This window comes from Colias eurytheme, chromosome 25 (assembly GCF_061535395.1).
Source record: "Colias eurytheme isolate Ceu_HAF_F1 chromosome 25, ilColEury1 Martin Lab GWU primary, whole genome shotgun sequence".
Taxonomy (NCBI): domain Eukaryota; kingdom Metazoa; phylum Arthropoda; class Insecta; order Lepidoptera; family Pieridae; genus Colias; species Colias eurytheme.
The window spans coordinates 5,589,510-5,616,994 of NC_143004.1; the positions used below are offsets into that span (position 1 = coordinate 5,589,510).

A 27,485-nucleotide genomic window follows, 5' to 3' on the forward strand; every position below is an offset into this window, starting at 1 on the left:
ACGTAGAACTATATCAAATTCACATAATTTTACAATATTCTCTAAATATTTGAAGTAATAATGATTGTAGTAAATTTAAGTCTAAAACACTGTACTTGTGATTACAAAACAATTAAAATTGTTTAGAAATGATTATAAGTACATAAAATATATTTTTACGTCATAGGTAATATTGCCCAATGGCTTGGCAACATTATTATCAAAAAATCGTCATTATGTCAGTTGACGTCATCGATTGGCGTCCTAGTAAAATGGCGGCCGCAGAAATTCAAGTATCAAATACTTCGAATTTAGCAAAAATAGAAAGGTAGGTTGTGTTTTAAATACCGAAATATTTACCCATTTATATACGGTAAACGTAAATAATAAGAAAGTGATGTAAAATAGCATAAGTGTGGGTTAACTTTGATGAAACAGTTGTGGGCAGTGTTTACTGAAATTTTACGTTGTTTTACAGTTTTCTAAATGATCCAAGCTACAAGGAAATTATTGAGAACTCATCAACGTTTAATTCAAGACTATGTGCCGAACGGAGAATGCGGATGCCGTTTATCGACACCCAAACTGGTGAGTAAAAATGTTTTAAAATTGGACTTGGCCAGTTCTAATGCGTGAGGAATTAGACGCTGTAACGTTTTCGGCTACAAACAACAATATTTATTTATTTATAATGCTTCATTGTACAAAAATGAATAATAACAAGTGTTATAAAATTTGTAAATACATTGTCTTTTCATTTCAGGTGTTGCCCAAAGCCATTCAAACTTATTTATGACCAAAAAACAGCGGATGCCAGGCGCTAAAGAAGGACAAGTTTATACATATCCCTCACAAAGGTAACATTTATTGTTAAATTGAAGTTATAATTAAAGATTTGTGATAGAATATGAACACTACTTTTTGTTCAATAACTTTTCACATGGTGTCAATCTCATTAAATTTATCCAGTCTTTATTTACATGCGCTGGGCATGTTATGATTAGATATATTCTATTTTTAACTAGTGGTCTGCCCCGGTTTCATCCAAGGTACATGTTTACATTTTCTCTTCATAAGAACCATCCTCATAGGTACTTCAAAGGAATATTATAAAAAAATAATTAACAAAATCGGTTCACATATGGGTTGGTGAACTTTTTATGAGGTGAAATACTTTTATAGGTGATTTTATGAGTTTTTTTTTACAATATGATAAGTAAACAACAAGATTTTCGACTAGAAAATAAATGAAATTACATGAAACATACAACCCAAAAGTTATATAGCTCTTCTACATATAATAAACTAGAGGTCCGCCCGGGCTTCGCCCGTGGTACATATTTCGCAATAAAAGGTAGCGTATGTCCTTTCTCGGGTATCAAAATATCTCCATACCAAATTTCATGCAAATTGGTTCAGTAGTTTAGGCGTGATTGAGTAACAGACAGACAGACAGAGTTAATTTCGCATTTATAATATTAGTATTAGTATGGATTTACGAATGAAGGTCACTGGCCTACTGCTACAAGGACAGGACAAAAAGAACAATAGTGGTATAATTACAGCTAGTGTATTTTATTATGTGTATTTTAGAGTTACTTTCGCATTTTTAATATTAAGTATGGATGATTTTACTTTCTAGATGGAGGAAAGCAAGACGTCAATACCTCACAATGTCGTCAACACGATGGGGCTGGAGTGCGGCAGACGCGGCAGAGAATGTCGGCGAAGGAGAGAACAGTTCCGGAATACCTGATGGTCTCGCTGGCGAGGACAGCAGGGACGGTTCACAGACTGCGGCTAAAGATGATCCTAAGGTATTGGATGATTGATTGATATAATGTTAATTTACATTTTCTTTTACATGGCCAGACAGTTCTTACACTTTTAACAGATAAAAATAATTAGCGACTAGGGGGGCGACCATAAATTACGTGAGATGTTTTTTTTAATTTTCTGCTCCCTGCAATTTGACTCGACCCCCTCCCCCCCTTAAACACCTCACATAATTTATGGACGCCCCCTAGTCCGTAAATAAAAATTCTCTTCAGTTGTGTTTTACCAATTGTATCTATCCAAAGAATGTCCATTTCCTAATTTTAGAAAACTAGAGCTATTGATTTTTTAGTTTGTTTTGCATTACTTAGTAAATCAGGAAATCTCAATTTGTTTATTACACAATTTATTATACCGGCAGAGGTATTTATTGTAACTTATATCATCCCACAAAATATTATGTTGTAATCTTGCACACAGGAGTGGTTCTACGACGAGCTAGCGATGGAGGAAATGGAGACAGGTGAAGAACCAGAGGCCGAATCGGACGAGGACTATTATGATGATACATACGCGAATAGGCGTAAACGGCGCGGAACAGCGCCGAGCGGACCTGGATCTAGGGGTGGAAGGACGAGGAAGAGCCAGCCTGATGATACACCTAAAAGAGGCCGAGCGGTGAGTCAGACACACACACACACAGAAGTTTGTTTGTGAATAACTTTGATCCAAGAAGCTTATATCTAATACACTGGAGATTTCAGTATGAACATTAACTTGTAACAAGAAAATATGACGTTGAATGACGCCTGTATGTTTTTGAAGTGAAAACTTCTTTAGCGGCGTTGGGTATAAAATCTTAAACTCGCGTCAGGACACGTGGCCTGATCGAAAAAGCGTAAGACGGCTGTTTTTTTTAGCCCTTATATTCCATGCGTAAGACGGATACCATTCCAAAATATCAAACATGCTGAACGTTAATAATCAAGTTTTCACTTCTGCCGGCACTCCCAAAGTGCAACCCGTCTTTTTTTTATAATTTTTTTTTTATGTATTATTAAAAACATACAGGCGTCATTCAACGTCTTATTTTCTTGTTACAAGTTAATGGTCATAGTGCAATCTCCAGTGTAATAGATATAAGCTTCTTGGTGCAACACACATAAACTCAAACTGACGTGAAGTCCTGTATACATCTGTTTCACTGATCAATTTTCTTTAGGGACAAGTAGGTGATCATCCATTTGTGTCCTGCCAGACAGAGATATTTTTTGAAGTGCAAGTTGCACTTTAGGCGCGTTTAGAGTAACATTTCAAGGTAGTGTCATGGTAATACCATCACGTCATGGAGTAAGGCGACGATTTTGGTATCTTTGAATATTGCCAAAGAAGTTTTACTTCTGACTCGCCCTTTTGTTTCTAACAATTTAATGAAACAACTACTGAACTGGCTCCATAAATTCCTCCAACAAAGAAAAAGCAAACCAGAAAGCTACATTATTTCTGAGTAACATAGGCTATGTTTTATCCTAGAAGAGTTATTTCAGGGAAATTGTATGTAATAATATGTTTATAATATTCCAGGGTCGCGGCAGAAAGCGCGCCGGCCAAGGCACGCTCCCGTACGAAGTGCCAGGCGACGCGGAGAAACCGTTCGGCTGTGAACGTAAGTCGCGCAGGAGAAACTAGCCCTTATCACCATAGCGTTATGGCTCATTATTGTGTACGTAGTATAGAGAATATAAGAGAATATTGAGGGGGTTATTCTAACGGAAGATGAACTCATGTATGATGGTTAGTGGTGAGGTGAGGTATTGAGGGGGTTATTCTATGGAAATAATTAATTCATGTAGATGCCGAACATTCTATATTGCGGGGATATTCCAATGTAAGATGAATTCATGTTTGATGGTTACTGGTGAGGTCTGTGTATTGAGGGGTTATTCTATGGAAATAATGAATTCATGATACGGTATGGTTAAGTTCTTTGAAGGGGTTATTGTAAGGACAAAGAATAACACATGTGACAGATGTTTAGGTTGAGTTTATAAGAAGGGGGTTATTCTAACGTAAATATGAAATGTAGATGATGGTTTAGGATCAATATACATTGAGTAGGATTTTCTAACAGATAGATTAAATTGTGTTGAAATGTTTAGGCTGAGAATGCATTAAAGAAATTATTCTAACTGAAAGATAATTTAGTTCAGAAAATTTAGAATTAAAGAATCATAATACTGAATGAATGCTGTGAAATGAATTAAAACTAATAATCTATGTTTAGAAAACGATTCTTGAATGTATTTTCAGCCTAAACGGGATTTGTAATAACATCACATTTTTTGTAATTTTAATATCCATATGAATTTTATGAGGCTGTAGGAGATATCAAGGCAAAAAACAGCAATAGAAAGCATATATATTAATTGTATGAGACAGAATTAACTACATTTACCTACAAAAAAATAAGAAACGTTATCACATTGTGTTAAATGGTCTCTATTTGTTTCTAATAATGTGTAAAGAAAATTAATTATTGAAGAAGTAATCCCAAGAATTTGGTACTTTTAGTACACACAATTTAAACATATTTGTAGGTCTTTTGCTGAATTAGAGGCAGATTTTAGCATCTTTGAGTATTTATACTGTAGACTCGTAATTAAGTAAATGATGGTCATGATTATTAATTTTAAATAGTATTCAGTTTCGCGTTTTTCTCAATTTTAATAATTATATCACAGTTTATATTTAAACATTAAAAATCACAGATAATTTAGTCAGATTAAACATTTCAATAAAAATGAATGGCTATGTAGGTAATATTATCATCATAATTATGTCTCAACTTTCTTATACTATGGTCGTTTTATGATTTATTCCTTTCTTTACATGCTTATGGTAAATTTATCTATGTTTTGTCCTATTCTTACGTTATTTCGAGTGAGAGAGACAAAACCATATTAATCCATTAAATAAGGCGTTTTAAAGTGAAACTTCTTTAGGCGCGTTGAAAGTAAAATTTCAAGGTCGTGTCATGGCAATACCGTCATGGAGTATGGCGTCAATTTCGGTATCTATGAACCTTGCCAAAGAAGTTTCACTTCTGACACGTGTGTTCGGCACACACGCTCTTTTTTTTACTTACTCGAGAGTAGAATGTACCTCAGTCGACCATACAATGAGCTTAAATGCCTAGATCTGTAGATAGCCTATGTGCAATAAATATAATTTTAATAATAATATTTCGTTCATCACAAAATTTTCGGTAATATGCTTTAGTTGAAAACAAAACAGTAATGTCACAAAATGTTAAAGTTTAAAATGGTGATTTTTTCTCAGTAATAACATCACTTTGTGAATTATTTTTAGTGTAAACTAAAATCTGTAAAGATTAAGTTTTTTTAACTTCGTGTCCTATAAGTTAATATTTTTTCTGAGGTAGATTTAGGTATATTTTGAAACATGCTTTATACAATATTTTTCAGTTAATTTAAACAATGTCAGTTAAAATATGGGAAAAATTTAACATATTAAATAACTTGTAGCAATATTTACACATTTTTTGGATCAATTTTTTTTTCATTTTCTTACTTTTTTGTTTAAAACGGGTGTCGTGTTTTTTATCAATCATACGTTTAACACGATACGACTCGCCTTAGATATCACAGTATAATAAACAATGTATATCTTGCTATATTTTAGTACACTAGGTTAGGTATAGAGTATATAGTAAGCGATTGTAGAGCAGAATGCAAGCAGTATACCGATTGGCACAATCATATTCGATTCACAACAGAGTATAAATTATTTATTGCAATAAATTTTAATCTGGTATTTAATTTTGCCACTTTTTAATTTTAATATATCCCAAAACATAGGTTATGCAAACATAATGTAGGTTTTAGTTAAATTAATCGTAATTTAGGAGTTTTTTTAATGAATTTGTGTAGGAATGAAAAGTAAATGAAATATGCCTTTTATAATAATTATAATTATATGTAAATGTTTGTCTTGTATCATATTAGTGATTAGTGAATCTCGGCGCATGAAAATTAATTCGGTTTTTAGTAAAATTTGTGCAAAATTACGAGTGTGAAACTTTTTTAAGGGTTTTCAAATTTAAAATGGATTATTTGAATCAATTATGCATTTAAATTAGTAAAAATTCGTTGTTAGGCATGTAGGTATAGTAGCATATATCATAGCGAATATCACATTAGTTGCATTTAGTTTAGTTCTGTTTGTTTTACGTACGGTTTTAGTGTATTTAACCGTTTTAATTAATTATTATATTGTTAGATATAAATGCTTATTTTAGCTAGTGTAATAGTGATCAGAATCAGTAAAAAATCTTATAATATAGTGTGTCTTATAGCCTTAATAAAATACTATTTTAATAAAGTAATGATTGTCTGATTTAGCAGTCACACAATAAAAAGATGTTTTGCGTAAGTCAGGATAAGTCTAAATACTATATTCCCTCTTTTTACATCTTGATAATCCTTGAGTTATCTATAGGCCAGTAGTAGGTATGTTTTTATCCATATATAAATCTGTCTTTACCTACATTTTTTTAACTTTTGCCCGGGTTCTATTATAGACAATACAATTATTTAGCATTATTATTGTGTACCCATAATTGTTGGCAAGTAACAATGCATCATATATAGCGTAATGTTGAAAATTTAACATCTATAAATTTTAGATCCGGGCTTTACGTTTTTAATTTTATACTAGCTCCTTGAAGACATTCTTCTTCGTCCCTTTTACTCAAAACATGTCGCAAAGGGCATCTTAGCCCTTGTCAATTATGAAACTAAAGTTCAAAGTTTGCTACACACGCAGTGAGACGGTAACACCAAGTAATTTTTAAATATAATACGATATATACACTGCCACGAAAATGTACCAATCCCATATTATAGTAGTGTAGGTTTTGTTATATTATAAGTAAGGTAGAGTAATTTGTAGGCTAGCGGTTTATTTATGTATGATTATTGCCATTTTTGAAAGGTTTTTTTGGTAGAAATTGGTAGCCTGCTGTGTAAGCCTCTGCTTGGTCCGTTGTCAAAGCAGAATTAGCAATTATTTAAAAGTGGCAATACATCAATGCTACTCGTTTTTGGGACTGAGTTATAGTTTGAGTATATTGAAGGTCTAGAATAAATCCAGTGCTTTGCCGAAAGATAATATGCTTTTTTTATATATACAATAAATTTTAAGGGCTTGAGTGTTTTTTGGAATTCTATTTAATTATAAGTGTTTTAAAATATGTACGATCTATGGTATATATACCATTTATTGGAATTTGGTTGTGCTGATATTTATTTTAATTTACTTTCGTTTGTTATCAATGGATGTGCAGTGATATAGCAGGATAGGATGAAAATTCTACATAACTCAGTCCAAAAACATTTCTTATAAATCTTATGAATTAATCACGTTTTATTATCTTCATATAAATCTTTTGCACTGATTGGTTTCGTTTGACTCATGTGTCTGTGATAGTTCTCTATTTATTTCATTTCTCGTATTAAGGAATTGACTAACATCGCAATGACTAAAGTTTTACATTGTTATTTTATGCCTGTGCCAAAAGATAGCTTTTTGTCTTTGGAATAACAACCACAGATTAAATATTAGCTTGTGTGCAGTGGCTGTGTATGTATGTGTAATGTGCGGTGAGGCGGGGTGGGGGTAAGAAAGAGCACGAGTTAGAAGTTAGAAAGAAACGGAACGGTCGGTACTCTCCCCCGCCTCGTCGCGCACAGTCACTGCGGTCAAGCTATAAGAAATTTCCTCTTTTGTGTTTTTAAAAAATGCTATTGTCATTTTATCTGAGTAAGTTTTTATTATTACGTAATAAAGTTTGGAAAGGCAAAATTATGTTTGTATGTTCGGAAGAGTTAATGCTAAGTCTTCCATGTCGGCTAAGAGATGGCTATGTAATGTACATATCTATTTTATAAACACAGGCGTTCGGATGAGTGTATAAGATTGGAAATTTATCAGTATTTTTTTGTTAGAATGGCTGTCAAAATGTTAACTGGCTTTATACATATCAAGTCTTGGAAATTGTGAAATGAACTAATTGTCAGTGTATTTGGAAGTTTAATCGCTAGCAATGTATTTGATAATAATAAAAAATAATAATAATCTAGCAATGTTGCTATTGGTCATAATAAATCATACAATCTTCTACTAATAATAATGTTGCCGGTTAACTATTGAAAAAATAAATAAATAGATATGACATAGAAATGAAAAAGTCAGCAATTTTTGACAGCCTTTTTAGACGCGACGTGTGCAGTAAAATTTTAGTCATTGCTGTATTTGCGTTAACGTTTGGCTAATAATAATTATTTATTGTACAGAACGGCAGTGAAGTTTAGGGGAATCGATGTTATTCTTAGATTCAAACTATTATTAGCATCCAAAGATTGTTATGAATTTATACAAGAATATTTATGTTGAATAAGAAATAAAGTATGCAATTCAAATATTATTTTTTCAATATTTGATTGGACTCTCAAGTTGTGGAGTTCTGTCTGTTTGATTTGTAAACTCGTTATGTACTAAACGGCCATTTATATTTAATTTCAAACTGTATTGTATGTAATATATTAAATAATTTGTAAATGTTAAGTTAAATTTGTTGTAATAATAATAAGATAAAATCAGGCTGTAATACTGTGTCCAAGTGGTCGCTTAGTACAATTATAATTGTGTGCTATACAAAAACCGAGGGCAGATCCATTGATTTGAAGTCATCAATCAAACTTCCCCCGGAGCCTGCGTCTTTTAGAACCGAACATAGACCAATCACGACGGGCCGTCAAAACATTTAATGGGAACGATAATGTATCTAATTGCACTCTGAATAAAGCTCAAGTTCCCATGCTATAAAAAGGTATTGATTGATGACGGATAATTTTTGGAATAGCTGCACGAGTGTACGTCGGTTACCGTCGTGGTGCCTCCTCTATGCTCAGTTCTAAGACGTAGGCCTCCAAATCCCCTATTTATTGTATAAGTTATGACATCACGCGTGAACTTTGCGAGATGGAGGCACCATAGACGGTAAGTTCGATTTGTACTTATATTAATGTATTTATTATTTTGCGTGTTTATTACTTAACTATATTTACATGTATATAAAAGGGAAAGATTAAGGATGTACAAAGTACATGCCAATGGGTTCGATTCCTAAATAAGCATTGTAGTTGAATTATGTTGCCAAACATAAATTATTATTTGTTATTCATTTTTTAACACTGATTGCTTGTCCCTGGTATGGACATAATAATGACATTTACTATTAATATCTGTAATATAATGTTTAATACTTATCTATATAATACTATCACTGCTTTGCATTGCAAATAGGAGAAGCTCGTCCTATCCTATCTACCAACATTACGAAACTTCTCTATTTAACGTTTCTTTCATGTAATACAGTATTCAATTCTATTACATTCTATTGGTAGCTCTTAATTTATATTATCCACGTCCAAAACGCAATTCATTGAACTATTTCTTCAATTTCTCTATAGTATGCGGCGCGAAGTACAAAACGCGTCCCGGTCTGACATACCACTACACGCACACCCACAAGGATCCGGGCGGCGCTGGCGCGGCCGGTAGTGACAACGATTCCCGGGACAGTCACAGTCGCGCCCCACACTCGCCGGCACCAGCTGGTGGACAACCGGCCACCGAGTATCAAGACAGTTATGTCACCTTTCTGAGTAACCCGGCCGGTAGCGGTAAGTGTTCGCGTTATCGCGGATACGGGGTGGGGTCTAGCTGATAAAAGACTTGGTGGAACGGTATATATCGCGGTTTGAAGGTAACAACGACTTGCGCGACAGCCACAGTCGGGTGATTGATGCGTATTGCTGGAGGAATCTTGCGATGCCGGTCGAAAGATTTAGAAGGGTACCTACGCCTAAGTTTGGTGGAAAAGGCAGGAAATGTGTTTTCGCTACGAAACTGAATATCTCATCAAAGTTGTGGTAGCCATAATATGCAGAAATGACACAGCTGACTGAGAACGGTAAGCTCGGCTTTTGTATGAATTCTGTAAACAACGCTATCGGCTGAGAAGTGCTGTGAAGGTCAGTGCTCGTTTATTATTATTATTTAATAAAAGTCCACTACTTTAATAGGGGTATGAGATTTGTTAGTAGATAGATGTAAGTCATAAAATAATTACATAACATTTTTTTTTTTCAAACAAATATTAATATTTATTAATATTTTAATAATTGCAACATTTTAAAATACTTGCTTGTGTTTTTGTGAACAGTATACGATAAAATAAATAAAAAGTATCATCTTATTCACAAGAATAGGCATGACGAAAGATTTTGAAATCCTCTTCCATAATGTGTGTATACGTTTACTAAACAAGAAAAACCCTATATTTCGGTAATATACTTAAATTTAACGAAGATAAAAGCCATTTTTCAAAAAATATTTATTAACTGTGCCAAAACAGCTCGCAGGTGTCATGGCGTAGGCGTGACGTCAAACTTTGGTAAATACGTAATTATTTATACGCATTGCGAAGAAAATTAAAAAAGTCTGTATTTAATATGTGTGAATTTAAAAGTTTATGAGTGGTGTGCAGTATTGCAGTATGAATCCACATAAAAATAATGCTCAAAAATGTGTTAGTAATTATTTCAAGCGAGAAATAATAAGAAATGATTGTATAAAGTTGGTGCGGAGAACCCCGAACCACGTATTCGTGAATTCGCAATTGTATTTCTGTTCTGAGTCGATAAAGCATACGTGAAACAATAGAAAATAAATAAAAATGCGTATTCTCAACATATTCATAACAACAAAACACATCTGACGCGAGTTGTTTACTTAAGCGTGACGTCACGCGTGTTTTAGTCAAAATGGCTAACTGCAGAATTTCAATGTTTTATTTTATTGATAATCTCATTAATCTTAATGGTTTTAAGATTTCTAAGTCACTATATTGCATTTATTTATTGTAAATTTTCCCTTAAAAACACTAATACGATCATTTATGGATACTGTCGTCATGCCTATTATAATAGGCATGACGACAGTATAAAATCGAATTTAAAAATTAAATAGTCATTTACACTCAATTCAATAATATAGGTAAAACTTAGCCTTCTTACTAGAAAATTCAATTTGACTCTATTCCCACATCAATATACAAACTTTAGTAATGTATTATCAACACAATAAAAAAAATACATTTAATCCTAGCCGCCGTATACAATTCATTTTAACCTCACCATGCACAAATATATCTATGAAACATATACATAACAGCCCCCCCCCTACATACATAAGAAAGAATGTAAATCCTGGACGCCTCTGTAGTATACAATTCATTTTAACCTCTCCATTCACAAATATATCCATGAAACATGTACATAACAGCCCCCCCTACAGGTGCGACCCCCTCCACCCCCGCACGCCGCTCCCCCCCTCCACGACCCGCGTCAGCAGACACGTCGTCTTCGGACTCTGCGCAAGCGCCGCTCGTGCCGCCGTCCAGTGCGGCGACTGGCGCCAGTGCTGCGGCCAGTGCTGGTGCTAGTGGCAGTGATGTTAAGGATCCGGACGCTAAGGTATAATCTATACTGATATTATAAAGCTGAAGAGTTTGTTTGTTTGTTTGAACGCGCTAATCTTAGGAACTACTGGTCCGATTTGAAAAATTATTTCGGTGTTAGATAGTCCTTTTATCGAGGAAGGCTATAGGTTATATATCATCACGCTAAGACCAACAGGAACGAAGCAGTATACACATATACGTGTGTACATAAATACACGCACGCAAGCCCGCACAAACATATGCACGTAAATACGCTAAAACAGAAACACAGTATGTCATAATCTTTTAAAATTAAATGAAGTGAAAAAAAAAAGTAAATTGACGTTAACCTAGACATAGAATAAAGATTTATACATTCCATCCAAAAAATATAAAACATCTTATATATAAAATTTCCGTGTCACAATGTTAGTTACCATACTCCTCCAAGCTGGACCGATTCTCATGAAATTTTCTGTGCATATCGGGTAGGTCTGAGAATCGGCTAACATCTATTTTTCATACCCCTAAGTGATAAGAGTAAGGCAGAACAACGTTTGTAAACGGGACAGCTTGTAAACATAATAAGAGACAATCCATTCTAATAGACTTGACATTTTCATAGGTCAACATGATTTTCTAATTATATATCAATCCCTTATTTTTTGACAGAGGGACTGTATTAATCGATGTGCAAATTGAGACATTACATTCAACCTCACATTGATTATCTGATGACAAAATATAAAATGACTAGCAGTTCGCCCCGGCTTCGCCCGTGGTACCTACATATTTAAACTATCCTATCTCTCAAGTTAGATCGAACTGCACATGGTGTGCGAATTTTATTATAATTGGTTAAGTGGTTTAGGAGTCCATTGAGGACAAACATTGTGACACGAGATTTATATTATTATATATATTAAGATAATTATCAAGTCAATAATACGGCCTCACATCAGCCTATATTCAAGTATCTAAATTACGACCCCAAATGTAACTTTTCAACAGACTATTTCACCTGCACTTATGTATACCACGAACATTGTAATGTACATATAAATATAATAATGTATTATGTATGAATGACCCCTATAACACAGGTCTAACCTAGCATGGGGGTCATTGTTTAAACTCTAGTTGTAACAAAATGTATGTACCTGAAAATTAGATCTGTATATTCCATGTGTTTGTGTTTCTGAGTCGAATAAACTTTATTTTATTTATTTATTTTTATCAATTGTAACATTCCAGCCGTCCCCGTCCCCATACTGCGACTTCTGTCTCGGCGACGACCGCGAGAACAAGAAAACTGGCACACCCGAAGAACTAGTCAGTTGCTCCGACTGCGGCCGCTCAGGTAAGCGACGCGGACGACCCCCACGCAACGGGTACAAAAAGTGCTTCCACATCACCAACCGGGTGTGCGAAACCCATAAACACTTACGAGACATTAAACTAAACGGCGTAGTGGAAATATTGACTTCTATGTCCTATTCGGCGGACGCGTTTGACTCGTTTGCAACAAAGACGAAGTTGTTAGAGAATTATGATTATGGGGATTATACGACGCCCCCCTCGTCTAGACAGAGTCCGGTGTATGAAAGTGTGGAAGTTAACGGGGTGAACTAGGTTTGGGACTGTTTTTGTCAGCATAATATTTTGATAGTGCGGTGTGTTATGTGATTCAAGTAAGAGTAGGAACGTTTATAATTGTTGTGTCAATTTTGTGACAAATATCTTTAAATATTAGTACGATTTACTTAGTATTTTGCATAGTTTTTCAACTCAAACATTTATTCATTCAATTACACTTCTTCTAGAAGAATTTTTGAATCGACATAACATATATTTACCAGTTTCTGCCTTTCGGAAAGCATGTTAATAATAGTTTATTTTGCCTGAATTACATCAAATTTCAATATTAAAATTATTTCTTACATTATTAATTCGTTTAAACGCATACCAATGACGTCACAAGATGGCGCCGAATCCATCCTATTCTTATTTGAATCGCATAGTTTTAGATGATTCGTTTTGTAAGTACTAGAGGCATTATGATGTGATATGATATTCGAAGGTAAAGTGTATAAGTTTATACTAAGTACCACCTAAAATTGGAATTGGTAATTTGATCAATAATATTATAATATGCGAATAGATTTAATAATTAATTGTTGATACATAAATGTTGAATTGTTATTCATACTACATATCAGTCCCGAATCTATCTAGTTGTCTTATTTAGGGAATTTTCTATCGATTTGAACTACATATTTGCTTTGAAGTGATCACTGTTTTAAATTCTTACGGTCACAAAATGTCACCTTTCGTGATTTTTGCCCACAGATTGCGAAATTTATTGAATAAGAATACATTGCGTAGTTTATTGAAGTTGTTTTGATATATCGTTGTCTATACCCAGCAATGGATGTAGAAATGTTTTTTTTTTTAATTCGCAATTTGAGGTTTTATTCTAAGGATATCTACCAAAGAGGTTTGTTTCGGTCTCGTGCATATATTCATACATTCCATGTTATACTCTATAGATATTTACTTTTATTTACACTATTAGAATATGAGCTTTATGTCAAAGGTGTAAACTCTAGTTTAGTGTGCAAATAATTGTTGAAAAAAAAAATAGGGTGTTTGAAAAATTTAAATCCTAGGGCAATATTTAGTTACGAAAATTTGGTTTTACAGTACTACTGCAGTAAAACCAAAGGAGATGTCTAAAAAATGACCCAGAATCGACAGGAATGAAATGTGTACCAATGGATTGATAATTAAATATATTATAATGTAGCAAAAGCGGTAATCTTGAAATCGTTATAGTATAGGAGCTAGGAGCAAAATAAAATAAGTAAGAAATTCGTTTAAAAAAAATAAAAAAATAAGTTTACGTCATGTTGTATAGCTTAATATGACGTTATAATAATGTTGTATCACTTGTGTTATACATAATAATTATCATCAACACATTTTAAAAGCAACAGCAACATAATAACATCATGTTCAATCACAACATAACTGACTAATGCTTCCGTTTTATTATTGGTGCCTAATTCTGTGGCTAAGGAATGGAAATAAAAAATAATACTTGGTATAATATAGGAGTTAAAAGACAATAGAACTGAATAAAAAATCGTTGGAAAATTATTATGATGTAGATGAGATTATCGTTGTTATTATAATTTTAATTTTTAATTGATTGATTGCTTTTGCTTGTACATACATTCATATGTAACACAATTTGTTGTAGATTCGAATGTAGTTGTTATTATAGATAGGTAGATTAAAATATCATTAAAACTTAACAAAATTAGACCTAATTATAAAAATAAATGAATAACAACGATATTCTAATATACAACATAACGAGTTATTATTATTTTCAAACGATTTTTCTTTTTGTTTTTTTGGCTCTTAGCTCCTATACTATACAGTTTTTTTTTTTCAATCTTTAGCCATAGAATTACCAATAATACATAATATAGTACTATAACAATCGTAGTATCTATAAACTAAAAGAACAAAACTACAAAATCGAGAGTTTTTGTTATGTTGCTTGTAAAATATGATATTTATATTATGTGTAACACAAGTGATAAAACATTATAACATCGTCATATTAATCCACAACATAACGGAAACTTATGTATACATATTATTATGTTTTTTAAGGAATTTCTTAGTAATTTTATTTTGCTCCTAGCTCCTATACTATAACGATTTCAGAGTTGCCCCCTTGGTAATATTATATTATACATCAATGCCAATCCATTGGTACACGTTTCATTCCTGTCGATTCTGGGTTTTTGGTTCATACATTTTTGGACATGTCCTTTTCCTAACTAAATATTGCCCTAGGATTTAAATTTTTCAAACACCCTATTCCCTATATAATCCCTATATAATTATTTGCACACATTTAATGATAAAATTTACGTGATCTATGTCTAAAAAGTAAGCAATTTTTATATAAATACTAAAATAACCATTCATATATTTAATCAAGATCATGTTAGTTTATACTTTTGACACAAAAATCAGAGCATTATTCATGTAAAATTAAGTACATCTAGCTTATAATTTTGTTGTAGAGAATATTTTATGTTAAATTATAAAAAGTGTATACCAACCGGTATATATATTTAATATGTTAATTATATTATGTGTTAATCGTTTAAAGATTCGATTATAAATATTATTTACTATTTCGACTTAGAGAATGTTAAAAGTACTTATTGTAATGGAATATTTTAATTAGGGATGTAACGATACATGATTTTGCCGATACGATACCGATACCGATATTTGTGGTAATGTATCGGCGATACCGATACCGATACCGATATCGATGGCTTGCTAGAAAAATAAATAGTGAATTATGCATAAAAAGTTACCAACATTTAACAGAGACAACTGTTAATCGTATTCTTTTAAATAAAAATTCCAAATCAAAAAACAACAAAACCATTTATTTTAGTATTATTATTTTACAAAGTCAGTTAAACTTTAAGTAATACACATACAATCAGTACCTAATAAAAACTTACTATTGGTAGAGTTTTTTCAGAAAACAAAGTGCGCACGCGCGGGCGGCCTCCCGCATCGTTCATTGGGCGCGGGTTTTTGAATTTTTTGACATCAAAAAAATTGGTTGTTTGTAAAGTAGGTTTACGATCGAGATGTTTACGTGATAACATAATGCAGTGGCAGCGCTCGAGATGAAACGGGAGATCGGTCCGTCTCTCTCTCGTTATACCTGCGTTCGCGCTCGTGAGGTTTTGGTGTGACACAAGTTTATGAACATGTCACCCGACTAAAACGATTTTAAAAACGTTATCACGTTAAAAATTAAAAAAATTCAAAATTATTTCTTTCTTTCCTTTACATAAACTTTGTGATTGGAACACTCCTAGTAAGCAAATAAAATGCTTGTGTCAGGAGGTTCCGCTCTTCCTTAACACTATCACAGAAACAGAAATAAAACAATATGAATGAATACAATGCAAAAACATAAACGAAAAGAAAGAATTTAATAAAAAAATATCGGTATCGGTTGATTTATTATCGGCGATACCGATATATCGGCTTGCCGATATATCGGCCGATATATCGGTATCGGTATCGGTATCGTTACATCCCTAATTTTAATCCTGAATTGCCATGTGTAACCCTATGTGACTTTGGATGCCAAAAATGTGTTTTTCCTTTAGATTTTTAAATTTATATGTAGCGTTTGTTTGTATGTCATAATTATATGTATAAAATATATTGTTTTATACGCGTCACGCGCGGTTCAAGAAAGATGAAAAAAAATTGCTTATAAAAAAATTTAAGTGAACAAATCATGCTTTTGAATATAAATCAATCACAAATAGTGAAATGAAAAATTAAAAACAAAAAGGAAAATAAAAAGGAAACCCATTTGTCAGGTGTGGGGTTCGAACCCACGCTCCCTCTCGGGAACCAGAGCTTAAATCTGGCGCCTTAGACCACTCGGCCAACCTGACTTGTCTGTATTGTGTGAAATTACTGACTGTATTTCAAATGTACACGTTTTAAAAATGAAGTTTTATTACTTTTTTTTTTAAATAAACGAAGAAGATTCTTTATTTAAATAATAATTGTTGACAGTTAAACCTCTATGGATTATTAATTTTTAATCTATGTTATAGTGTGTGACATTGAATATTTTATATGACAATGATGATAGAAAATCTATTTCATCTAGTCAATAGACCAAACTTAATATAAACATTGATTTGTTTTAAGTATAATTTTATACGCGTTGAGTCATTTATGGGTCCAAAAATCGTATTGACATATCCTTTTATGGCATCAAATATCGGGAATAGATTGTTAGAGCTTCTGAAGTGCCTTTTATATAATTTAGCGAATTTTTTAATTGGATTAAATAATCTTGATTGTTGGTGACTTGGTGTACATGCTATAACACGTTTTGGTCTTTACGGAGTACTGAAATTCCAATATTTCAGTAACTTTTTATTAAATTTGAAATATTATTATTAAATAATTAATGAACTAAATTGTATTTTAAACTAATTTGATTTGGTTTGGTTAACGAAACTATTTTTGAAGTAAGATACAATCAGAACAAGTGTTTGCAAAATGTGTTAGCTCTTGTTGTTCTTAGATAGACTTTGTATCTAATTATAAAAGAAATCATTTTAAATTAATTTGATTAAATATTGTTCATGGCACGGACGGAAAATTTAAATTTGTTATTAAATCCAAAGATAACCTATTTTTTGTTAAAACTATTATTAAATTTATAAAATATATGCGTTTTAGAGAATATTCAGTTTTTGTACTGTTATGTATCATTCCTAATAGTTTAAAATTTTTGTTTAAATATTTATATTTTAGTGTGTGTGACCAAATTATTATCGGCTATGTGTATTAGTTATAGTGTTACCATGTTGTTTTGAAATCTCAGGCTCTTATAACCAATGGATATGGCATTGTCATTTTTATTTTAATACCAACAATTTTGATTTTAAAAGTGTGTAAAGATGATATGAAAATTTTTCGAAATAAGTATTATAATATATTGTATGTCTAAATTTATGTTTGTTTTTCAGTTTTATTTGTTTTTATTAATGCCGCATTCAAAAATAAATTGTTGACACCTGGTGCCTTATTATTATGTAATTGTGTTTGTTCCCATATATCGACGATGAAGTGTCAATATATGCTAACTACAAAAACTACATTTTTCAGTAGATAAAAAAAACGTTTTATTTCTTTTTCGTTACCATTTTTAATTATTATTTTAGCTTACGTTCATTATCAAAGGATATTAGATATCATGGAATCATTTATGAAATGTAACTTCACAGCTTTTTAAAAAAAACATGCAGATATTAGATATTGCTTGTAATTGTATTTAAACAGGAAGCCGTATTTTTTAGATACAATTTATTGCCAATATACTTAGAAGAAATTGTTCTAAAGATTACAACATTTTTTTATTTTAATATTAGGTTTTTGTATCAATACTATAGTAAAATGTAGATTTAAAATCCTGTCACTACACGTGATTATGCTCGAAGATAGTGGTTTTACTATAAAACATTATTTCAATTTGTTCAACTTCATATATGGACGAGATTTTCTTGCTGCTTTGGTTATAGTGGCATAATCACTTGGAACGTAAATGTCTTTGTTCTTAAGATGGCGTTCAAGTCAAGAAATATAAGATACTACGTGAACACACGTCAGAGCACAACAGCGTCGAAGATTTACTCATCTTCACGGACGGGTCCAAGACTGAAAATGGCACGGGTGCTGGGGTCTTCTCTGAGGACCTAAACATTAACATATCGCACCCCTTGGGACCCCGTAATACAGTATTTCAGGCTGAATACCTAGGACTTCTACTTGCAGCTTTAGCCATAATCAAAAGGAATGTAAAAACTTTTCGATTCGGATCCTATCATATGCAAAGTATAGGATAGCAAAGCAGCACTCATGGCAATCAAAAGTCATGAAATCACTTCAGGGTTAATTCTAGTGTCACCTAGCCCTAACTAGGGTATGTGATCTGGGAAAGTCCCTAGTACTACAATGAATAAAAGGACACAGTAACTCATGAGGAAACGATGCTGCTGACATATTAGCCAGAAGGGCATCTGAAACACCGGTCATGGGACCTTTTCCAATTATACCGCTACCTGCAAGCTGGATCCGGCTGATGATTACCCAGCTCACTAGCACTGCACAAAAAGCAGAATGTTCAAGCAGATCTGACTGCAAGCATGCCAGAGAAGCCCTACCAAACTTTGACTCTAGACTTGCACGTCCGATTCTCAACTTACCTACGCAGAGTGCTACTACGTGTAATAACAGGGACCCTCACAGGGTACGGCCCCTTCAACAAACATCTCTTTAATTTAGGGATCATAGACAGTCCGCCATGCAGAGCATGCATGGCGTCCGAGGAAACGGCAGCCCACGTCATCATGGAATGTACGGGGGTTGCGGAGTACAGGGCAAGACACCTGGGGTCTCCCGGGTCCCTCCCTGAAGCGTTCGGCAGCCCTCACAAGCTGCTTGGCTTCATGTGCTTGGGTGGTTTCAGTTTTAGCTGGTTTCCCCCACCTCCCTCTCTCACGCAAAATAGGCGCTTGACCTCGAGTTGCGGAGAAATGCCCATATATTATTATAAGTTGGCGTTCAATGGTGCTATGAACTGAATCGCATTCCATTTGCGTGTGACTGGGTTCTAAAAACTTTTGAGTTATAGTAATATTATACTTTTTACTAAAATATAATAGTGCGTTCGACATAACTGTGTTGCGATTTTGGTAAGTGCATCCGTCAGAAAATATAATAATAGGCAGCTGTTGGCTAACACAATGCTTTTCCAGGTAATTAATTACAAACGAAACAAAAGTGCTACACGTCAGGTCAGCAGCTGTTTCGTCAAACCAGTAACATGTTCAATGCTTAGTAATTTAATTGACTCTACGAACAATTTGTTGGTATCTTTACGCGCATAATGCGATGGTAGTTTTGGAAAAGCATCAAGAAACTCATCAAGAATGGCAATTTTTCGATGGTTTGTTGAGTTTGATGGAGAAGCACGTGTTAGAATACTTTCTTCTTGGTTTGAAAGCATGCCAAACTCTTAACCCAGGAATAAACTGTAATTGAGCCCAAGGAAAGCGTGCTTAAAAACATAGAGCGGACGCTTCAGGGTGTAGTTAGAATATATTGCCAGCAAAAATGACGCAACTTTTGTTATAAGGTATTGCTACACTTTAATATTTGCTCAAATTGACTGTTTACAGAGAAATGACCTTTATGGGCCTATGTATTACTCTATTTTAAGTACGAAAATGCTATAAAACGAAAATCGCTAAAATGTTAGTTAGGAGGTATTGATACTTCATCGTCGATATGTTATGTTGTAGTTACATGGTATTTATAAAGTTTATGTACATGACCTAAATATGAAATATATTATATTGAAATTATTTTATAAGCTCTTCACGAACATGCGTAACGTCTTTACTACTAGTGTAGTTACTAATTGGGATACTTAAAAAATTAAATACGAATATATTCTAGTTATATTTAATCCAACTTTAACTATTTGGCTCCAAAACTTATATCAAGTCGGCCATGCATGATGTTCGACCAATGAGCGAGTGGCATTAGTGACGTTGCCATGGTTACCATTTTCTCGATTGTTCTACGTCATTTTGAGAATATAATGTGGTTTTATTCGATATCTAGTAAGAGTGCCAAAGTGTAATCAATAGTAATAAAAATATATGAATCGAACAATTAAATAATAATGAATTAATAGTACATTGGCTGAGTTAAATAAGATTTTTGCTATATTAACCCCAACGTGTTTTCGTGAATAGCAAGTTTGCTGTTAAATAATGTTATATTTCGCTGTATAAATAACACGCAACTAGTCTCGATACCTAAGCATACAAATGTCAAGTAGGGAAGTGCATATCCTATCCATGATTGTCTCAAAATTGCTATTCCCCTACATTGTACGGCATGAATTATAACGTCTAGTGATTTCAAGCGCTCGATGTGTTAGTACTGTGCTCTATAACCAGAAAATAAAGCGCAAACAGCGCTTTAGTTTTCACAGTTATAATTTATGCCCGCTAGATGTCGCTGTCACAGAATATCCCCAATTTTGTACACGTGGTTTTTTTTAATGATTAAATTGTATGAGTTTAAAGTCCAAATGCTTTTTATTTAGTCATTGTGCTGAAGAATAGTGAATTGCACTTCCTTACTGTTGTTATGCTTAATGTATTACGAACGATTAATGTTTAAACCGGATTTTTTGTTTATTATTTTCACTATTGTTCGGCACATTTTGTTTACCCTTTAATTTTTGGATTGTTTCTAATTCAAGCGATGATGACGCGTCGAAATGTGCCAAACAGTAAGTGAATTCATTTGTTTTTGTTTTGTATTGGTATGATGTCGGAATTGAATTATACAGAGTGCTTACAGTGTAGACTGGGTTTTAAAATCTTGACAGCTTTGTAAGCATTCTATGTGTTAGTTTCGATGTCATATTGGGATATTTGACTGTAAATTTATTGTATTAACTCAGTTGTTACCATGATAAGATAATTAGTGTGTATTAATATCGATATTGTCACCGTCTAAATAGTTATTTTTATCTCATTTTAACTCTTAAATCCCTTGTAAATTTGCGAGAGCATGTCTAATCCTGAAACTATCTAATTTTGATTAGAAAACTGCATAATATTGTATACAGTCAAATATCCCATCACAATTAATTTCTGTCATATTTTTTTAATATTGTAATACCATATTTACCCCCAGGTCACCCCACATGCCTGCAGTTCACTAAGAACATGATGGTCTCCATGCGCAAGTATCGCTGGCAGTGTATCGAGTGCAAGTGTTGTTCGGTTTGCGGCACAAGCGATAATGATGTGAGTGTTTTGGACTCTACTGTTAAGGGAATAAAGTTGATTTTTTAATGCAGTTGATAATTATGTGGGTTATGTTATTTTGGACTTTATGGAAAGGGTGGTAAGGTTGGTAATTCAATAGCATTGGTGATAATGTGAGTGTTAATTTTGTCTCTATGGGAAGGGAATAAGGTTGATTTTTAATGCTGTTGATAATTATGTGGGTGATGTTATTTTGGACTCTGTGGGAAAGGTGGTAAGGTTGATTTTTGAAGGGTAAAATTGATGATTATGCACAAGGCAGTGCAACGAGTGTGAGTGTTGTTCCGTCTGCGGGACTAGCGATAATGATGTGAGTGTTTTGGACTCTATTGTTAAGGGAATAAGGTTGATTTTTCAATAGTGTTTATAGAGGTGGGAGTGATGATATTTTGGACTCTATGGTAAGGGTGGTAAGGTTGATTTTTGAACGGTAGAGTGGTTAATGATGCGAGTTTTTGTGGGGAGTTAGTTTGGACTATGTTGTAAGGGTGGTAAGGTTGATTTTTGAATTGTAAAGTTGATGATGATGCTAGTTTTTGTGGGAAGTTAGTATGGACTCTTTGATGATTCAATTGATACTTGATATTTTAAAAATGAAACGAAGATTTCTTATAGCTTTGAATTTAATCTTGTTTTAAATGAGTTACATCACACGATACATTGACACACATTCACATAAGATCAAGAGAGCGAGTGAGTCTAATACCCCAGCCACACTATGCTACTCGTCCTGCTACTCGTGCTGCTCCTCGTCCTGCTCATCGCGCTGCCGCTCGCCTCGATATTGCCGTCTGGCCACACACTGCTCTACTCGCGCGATTAATCGCGACGCTCTTCACTAGGGATGGGTCGTCGACGTATTTTTCATCAACGAGACTAGATAGTTAAATGTCGTTCATCAACTAGTTAAAATCTTCGACTAGTCCATGTGTAAAATAAATAACTATTATTAAATAAATTCTTAAAACAATAAATTCTAATCTCAATAAAACAATTAATAAATATTTATGCTTTCTTACAAAAATTATACTCCCTAAAAAAAGTATTACTAAAAAACTTATTATCGTTTGTTTTTATAGTTTAAATTCAAAACATTGGTCTTGTAAACCAAAAATATTTTTTTTAAAAAACTTCAAAGAAAAGAATTTATTCTTATCAATAAGACTGTTTAGCCGTTGAATTCAACTAGTGCATTGGTGAGCGATGGATTAGTCGAATCGTTGAGTGTACATATAGACGGTTAATTTAACTAGTCCGTTGATTCCATGACGCCCATCCCTAATTCGCACTCGTATTGCCGGTCCTTTGACTCGCGCGCAAAAGCCGACAGCAGTGAGCAGGACGATGAGCACGACGAGTGGCATGACGAGTAACGTGGCCACACTACGTCCCTGCCTACTTCCCTCGTCACTTCCCATACCACTCGTCGAGTCGTGTGGCTGGGGCATAAGAACGAACGAACAAAAAAATACTTCAAACTAATACAGACAATAAAAAGACGTGTGGCACTCGGGGACTGCCGCGGTAAAGCTATTGCATGCTATGCCTTCAAGCCACACCTCCGTGCCCGTCGGAGTGGGGAGCGTGAGGTTTTTTCGTTACGGAATTTCTAGATTCGGTCCCCGCGCTCAAGGCCCGCGATAGAAGCTATGCAATAGCTTAATAAACATTGCCATATAAAATAACAATAATAATATTATTCTCAGGATCAGCTATTGTTCTGCGACGACTGCGACCGCGGCTACCACATGTACTGCCTCGCGCCGCCGCTCGACACGCCGCCCGAGGGCTCGTGGTCCTGCGCGCTCTGCATACAGGAGTTCCACCGCAAGTGAGGTGGGGGGAGTGACTATAGTTGTAAAAAACCCGTTAGCTACCGTTATTTAACTAAATTTTTGGTTAGCTACCCATAAAGTGCGGTAAATAACGGTTAGTTATCCGACTGCGACCTATAAAAATGGTACTGTGTTTTGTTTTTTTGTAAGTCACTTAACGTAAACTAAACACAATTTAAGTATCTAAAAAATCATACTACAAACCTATACCTATAATAAATAACATAACATAAACGACTGATACCTACCTACTATACATATTGATTAAAATAGATTCTTTAATCATTGCAACATAATAATTATGAAATGAATAGCCTAAAAACGATAACCTTTCATCATCTCATGCTGCCGGCGCGCAACCTCCCCCCGCCCCCGGTTATTAACGGTTAATTAACCGTTAATAACGAAAAATGCATTTTTAACCGCACGGTTAAAATCGTTAATAACCGGCTTTACATCTATGGGTGGGACACACAGACATACACACACCGTGCACTACTGCGACACAGATACATACACACACACATACATACACATGTCAATCCAACTCAAACCACACACGCTCATTTAAATCCCACTCAAATCACACACGCTCATTTAACACGTTGCGCACGTTAACATCTAAGTGACACAGTGCACGCATTAACATATACATTTAAATGGGCATATCTTACATACACATAGTAAGTATAGTTGTCGGCACTTGACGGCTGTTTAGCGAAGTGAGGGAAACTTTCCCCACTGCGCCACTTTTGGTCCAATAAGTTTGCTTTCTCAATCTTATTGAATGTAAATAATAATTATACAATGAACATGAACAAAGTCGCTTTTTCTATCCCTATGTCCCTATGTATTAGACTACAAGCCCGCATAGGACAAAAATATGGGTCAAATGAACCACCAGGGGACATATCTAGAACGATAGCAGAGCAAAAAATAATAAGATTCATCACTATGCCGTCACTTGTAAGCTGTCCAACTGAGTGCAGATGAGAATTGAAAAGTACAGGTAGACTCGGTAAATTTTGGTCATATATTTTTGTACGGCATTCTTAACCATCGATAGATCCATTAAAAATAATAAGAAACCGCTCAGTGCCGTACAAAAATGGTGGTCCACCAAGTCGGAATTTTTATTTAATTTCCGAGAGTTACTGGGGGTAAATTTGGTCATTTGACCATGTACGGCATCTGTGTCATACTATTGCTATACTGCTTTTAATCCATTATTCCGCAACGCCGTACAAAAATCATGGGGACAAGGGGAAAAAATCGAGAGTTGTAATCCCCTCTCTTTCCCCACTCCAGGGGGTCATTTGACACAACACGAAATAAATTTATTTTTAAAGTATTTTATGCGTAGATAATATTTTTTCATGTGCCGTACATTTTCGTTGGTTCAAAGGGGAAAAATCTGAAAAAGAAAAAAGTCCATATAACGAAATGTTTGCTTTATATTTTTATAATAAAATATAAATGTACATTAATATTTAGAAGCTCGAGGTGGTTAATTATCACCTTGGAAAGTCGGAGTCAGGTGGAATGGACTCCGTTAAATTGATGAACTAATAAAAAAGCTATGAACGAAAAGATGTGAATTATATGCAATCAGTCCATGAATACAGGTAAAGTCACAAGCAAATGCTAGTAATATATACATATTCAAAATGTACAAGTAAAGCGCTTTCAAATGATACCAAACACTGCATATTTATCTTAACTTTATTTTTTTACTCTGTATGTTTTGTCCGCTAGAGGGCGCCACATTAGATTTTGTGAAACCCCATATAGCCTTTAGCTAGCTGGTCGTTGGTTATCCAGTGAACAATTCAGACGCCTCTAATGATATGTCATTTGTCGAATTCTGATAAGTAGTTTAGAAGTTACGAGGGAATAGATGAACATACATACATGACCTGTAAACAACCATAACCCTCCTTTTGCTTTGCCGTAGTTGGGTAAAAATATGTTAATGCCGTACTGTATCAAATGGCCATAAAGCACTCTTAAAATTGTAGCTTTCGTCGCTTTCATCAGCCTAAAAGATGTGGTCTGCACAAAAATGTACGGCATCGTTTTTTCCTAATTTATCTATGTTAATACTATTTAAAACAACGGATAAAGTGTAGAAAACTATTATATTTCATTAATCTACGATGTTTAAACTTTAACAAAATTTCTGGTTTTGCATTTCTCTATAACTTTTTTTAGAACGGTTTCTTTTGAACGGCAATACTATACAACAATTGAATTTTACAATATCATGTTAAAAAAAAAGTTCCCGTACAGGGTCAAATGACCTTACAGCTCTTTATATCAAGAATTCGATGAAATTAAGATGATTATTGGTATACATTTAAAAGAACAATTATTTTTTGACGGCATTGCTTTTAATAGTACTTTTGAGTGCTAGAAAATGTTTTGGAACCGAAGCCGTACTTAGTCAAATGACCCCCTGGAGTGGGGAAAGAGAGGGGATTGCATCTCTCGATTTTTTCCCCTTGTCCCCATGATTTTTGTACGGCGTTGCGGAATAATGGATTAAAAGCAGTATAGCAATAGTATGACACAGATGCCGTACATGGTCAAATGACCAAATTTACCCCCGGTAACTCTCGGAAATTAAATAAAAATTCTGACTTGGTGGACCACCATTTTTGTACGGCACTGAGCGGTTTCTTATTATTTTTAATGGATCTATCGATGGTTAAGAATGCCGTACAAAAATATATGACCAAAATTTACCGAGTCTACCTGTACTTTTCAATTCTCATCTGCACTCAGTTGGACAGCTTACAAGTGACGGCATAGTGATGAATCTTATTATTTTTTGCTCTGCTATCGTTCTAGATATGTCCCCTGGTGGTTCATTTGACCCATATTTTTGTCCTATGCGGGCTTGTAGTCTATATGCTTAAATCTTTAAAACTACGCAACGGATTTTGATGCGGTTTTTTGTAATAGATAGTGATTCAAGAGGAAGGTTTTAGTATATAATTTATTAGGTTTCAACAAAGCGGGCGAAGCCGCGGGCGGAAAGCTAGTCTTTAATAAAATAAATAAATAGTTCATGTGCAAATTTTTAATTTTTGTTATCTTTTATTTTACAGATAAACAAGAGAAGACGATGAAAATATCAAATGTAATACGTACAACGCAGTGAGGGCGACACGCCATTTTGTATAAGAGTCAAATGTATAAACTATGTTGCCATAGAGTATAGAGTTAGGTCGGGCCGAGTGTGGGTTTATGGTCTTGTAAATTATTGTCTATGCTAATGTAAATACGCTCTTATACTGTATGATAATTTTATTTTTAATTGTGTTGCGTAGCTTTTTTATAAGCTGTCTATTGTAGCAATGTTTTTAGTTCGACGCTTTAAGAATTCACTTTTTAGTTTAAATATACTGCACAAACGGTGTAAGGTTTATTCATTGGTTATCATAAATCATATCTAAAATGAAGTAACGTGACTTTTTATTGGTAGAATCGTTCACCAATCATTTATACAGGGTGTCCCACTATCGGTATACTAAGCGCGAAGGGACTTGTAGTTTTGCATACACTGATCACGTAAAAAATACTTTAACAAAAAAATTACGTCAAAATTTTTTTGCTAAATTTTTCCTTAAAATCCATGTTCCTAGAGAAGACTCTAACTTGGCCCAGCCGGCATATACCGCTTCGCTAATGTGAGCATTTTATCAATGAAAAAAATTTAATCTTAAACGATAGCTCACGTGCGGGTGGCAAAGTTAGGCGGGTTGCTTGTTAGGGGTCTACACATAGAGTTTTATGAATTCATCTATTTGAAAA

At 33.9% G+C, this 27,485-nt stretch overlaps 1 protein-coding gene and 1 non-coding gene across 4 annotated transcripts; one reads left to right on the forward strand and one right to left on the reverse strand.

Annotated features, from left to right (window-relative positions):
- Positions 1-208: 208 nt before the first annotated feature.
- Positions 209-27,144, forward strand: d4 (double PHD fingers d4). Of its 3 annotated transcripts, XM_090115991.1 has the most exons (12): positions 209-307; positions 458-567; positions 743-836; positions 1,622-1,796; positions 2,236-2,433; positions 3,340-3,421; positions 9,309-9,521; positions 11,197-11,375; positions 12,596-12,701; positions 21,701-21,813; positions 23,541-23,670; positions 26,780-27,144. In XM_090115991.1, the coding sequence occupies exons 1-11, from the start codon at positions 216-218 to the stop codon at positions 23,667-23,669; spliced, it is 1,491 nt and encodes a 496-aa protein (XP_089972117.1). In that variant the 5' UTR covers positions 209-215; the 3' UTR covers position 23,670; positions 26,780-27,144. The 3 variants fall into 3 exon arrangements, with proteins under 3 accessions (XP_089972117.1, XP_089972118.1, XP_089972116.1); XM_090115992.1 differs by lacking the exons at positions 21,701-21,813; positions 23,541-23,670; positions 26,780-27,144 and having other exon boundaries at positions 9,309-9,485; positions 12,596-13,220; XM_090115990.1 differs by lacking the exons at positions 21,701-21,813; positions 23,541-23,670; positions 26,780-27,144 and having other exon boundaries at positions 12,596-13,219.
- Positions 16,777-16,860, reverse strand: TRNAL-UAA (transfer RNA leucine (anticodon UAA)). The gene has a single exon. It is a non-coding gene; the product is annotated as a tRNA-Leu (tRNA).
- Positions 27,145-27,485: the final 341 nt, after the last annotated feature.

What these genes read in the sequence shown, in the direction of transcription:
- d4 (XM_090115990.1), top strand. Translation starts at nt 216, where the DNA reads ATGTCAGTTGACGTCATCGATTGGCGTCCTAGTAAAATGGCGGCCGCA. An exon ending in CACCTAAAAGAGGCCGAGCG is followed by an intron (nt 2,434 to 3,339) that starts GTGAGTCAGACA and finishes ATAATATTCCAG; the next exon opens with GGTCGCGGCAGAAAGCGCGC. An exon ending in GAAACCGTTCGGCTGTGAAC is followed by an intron (nt 3,422 to 9,308) that starts GTAAGTCGCGCA and finishes ATTTCTCTATAG; the next exon opens with TATGCGGCGCGAAGTACAAA.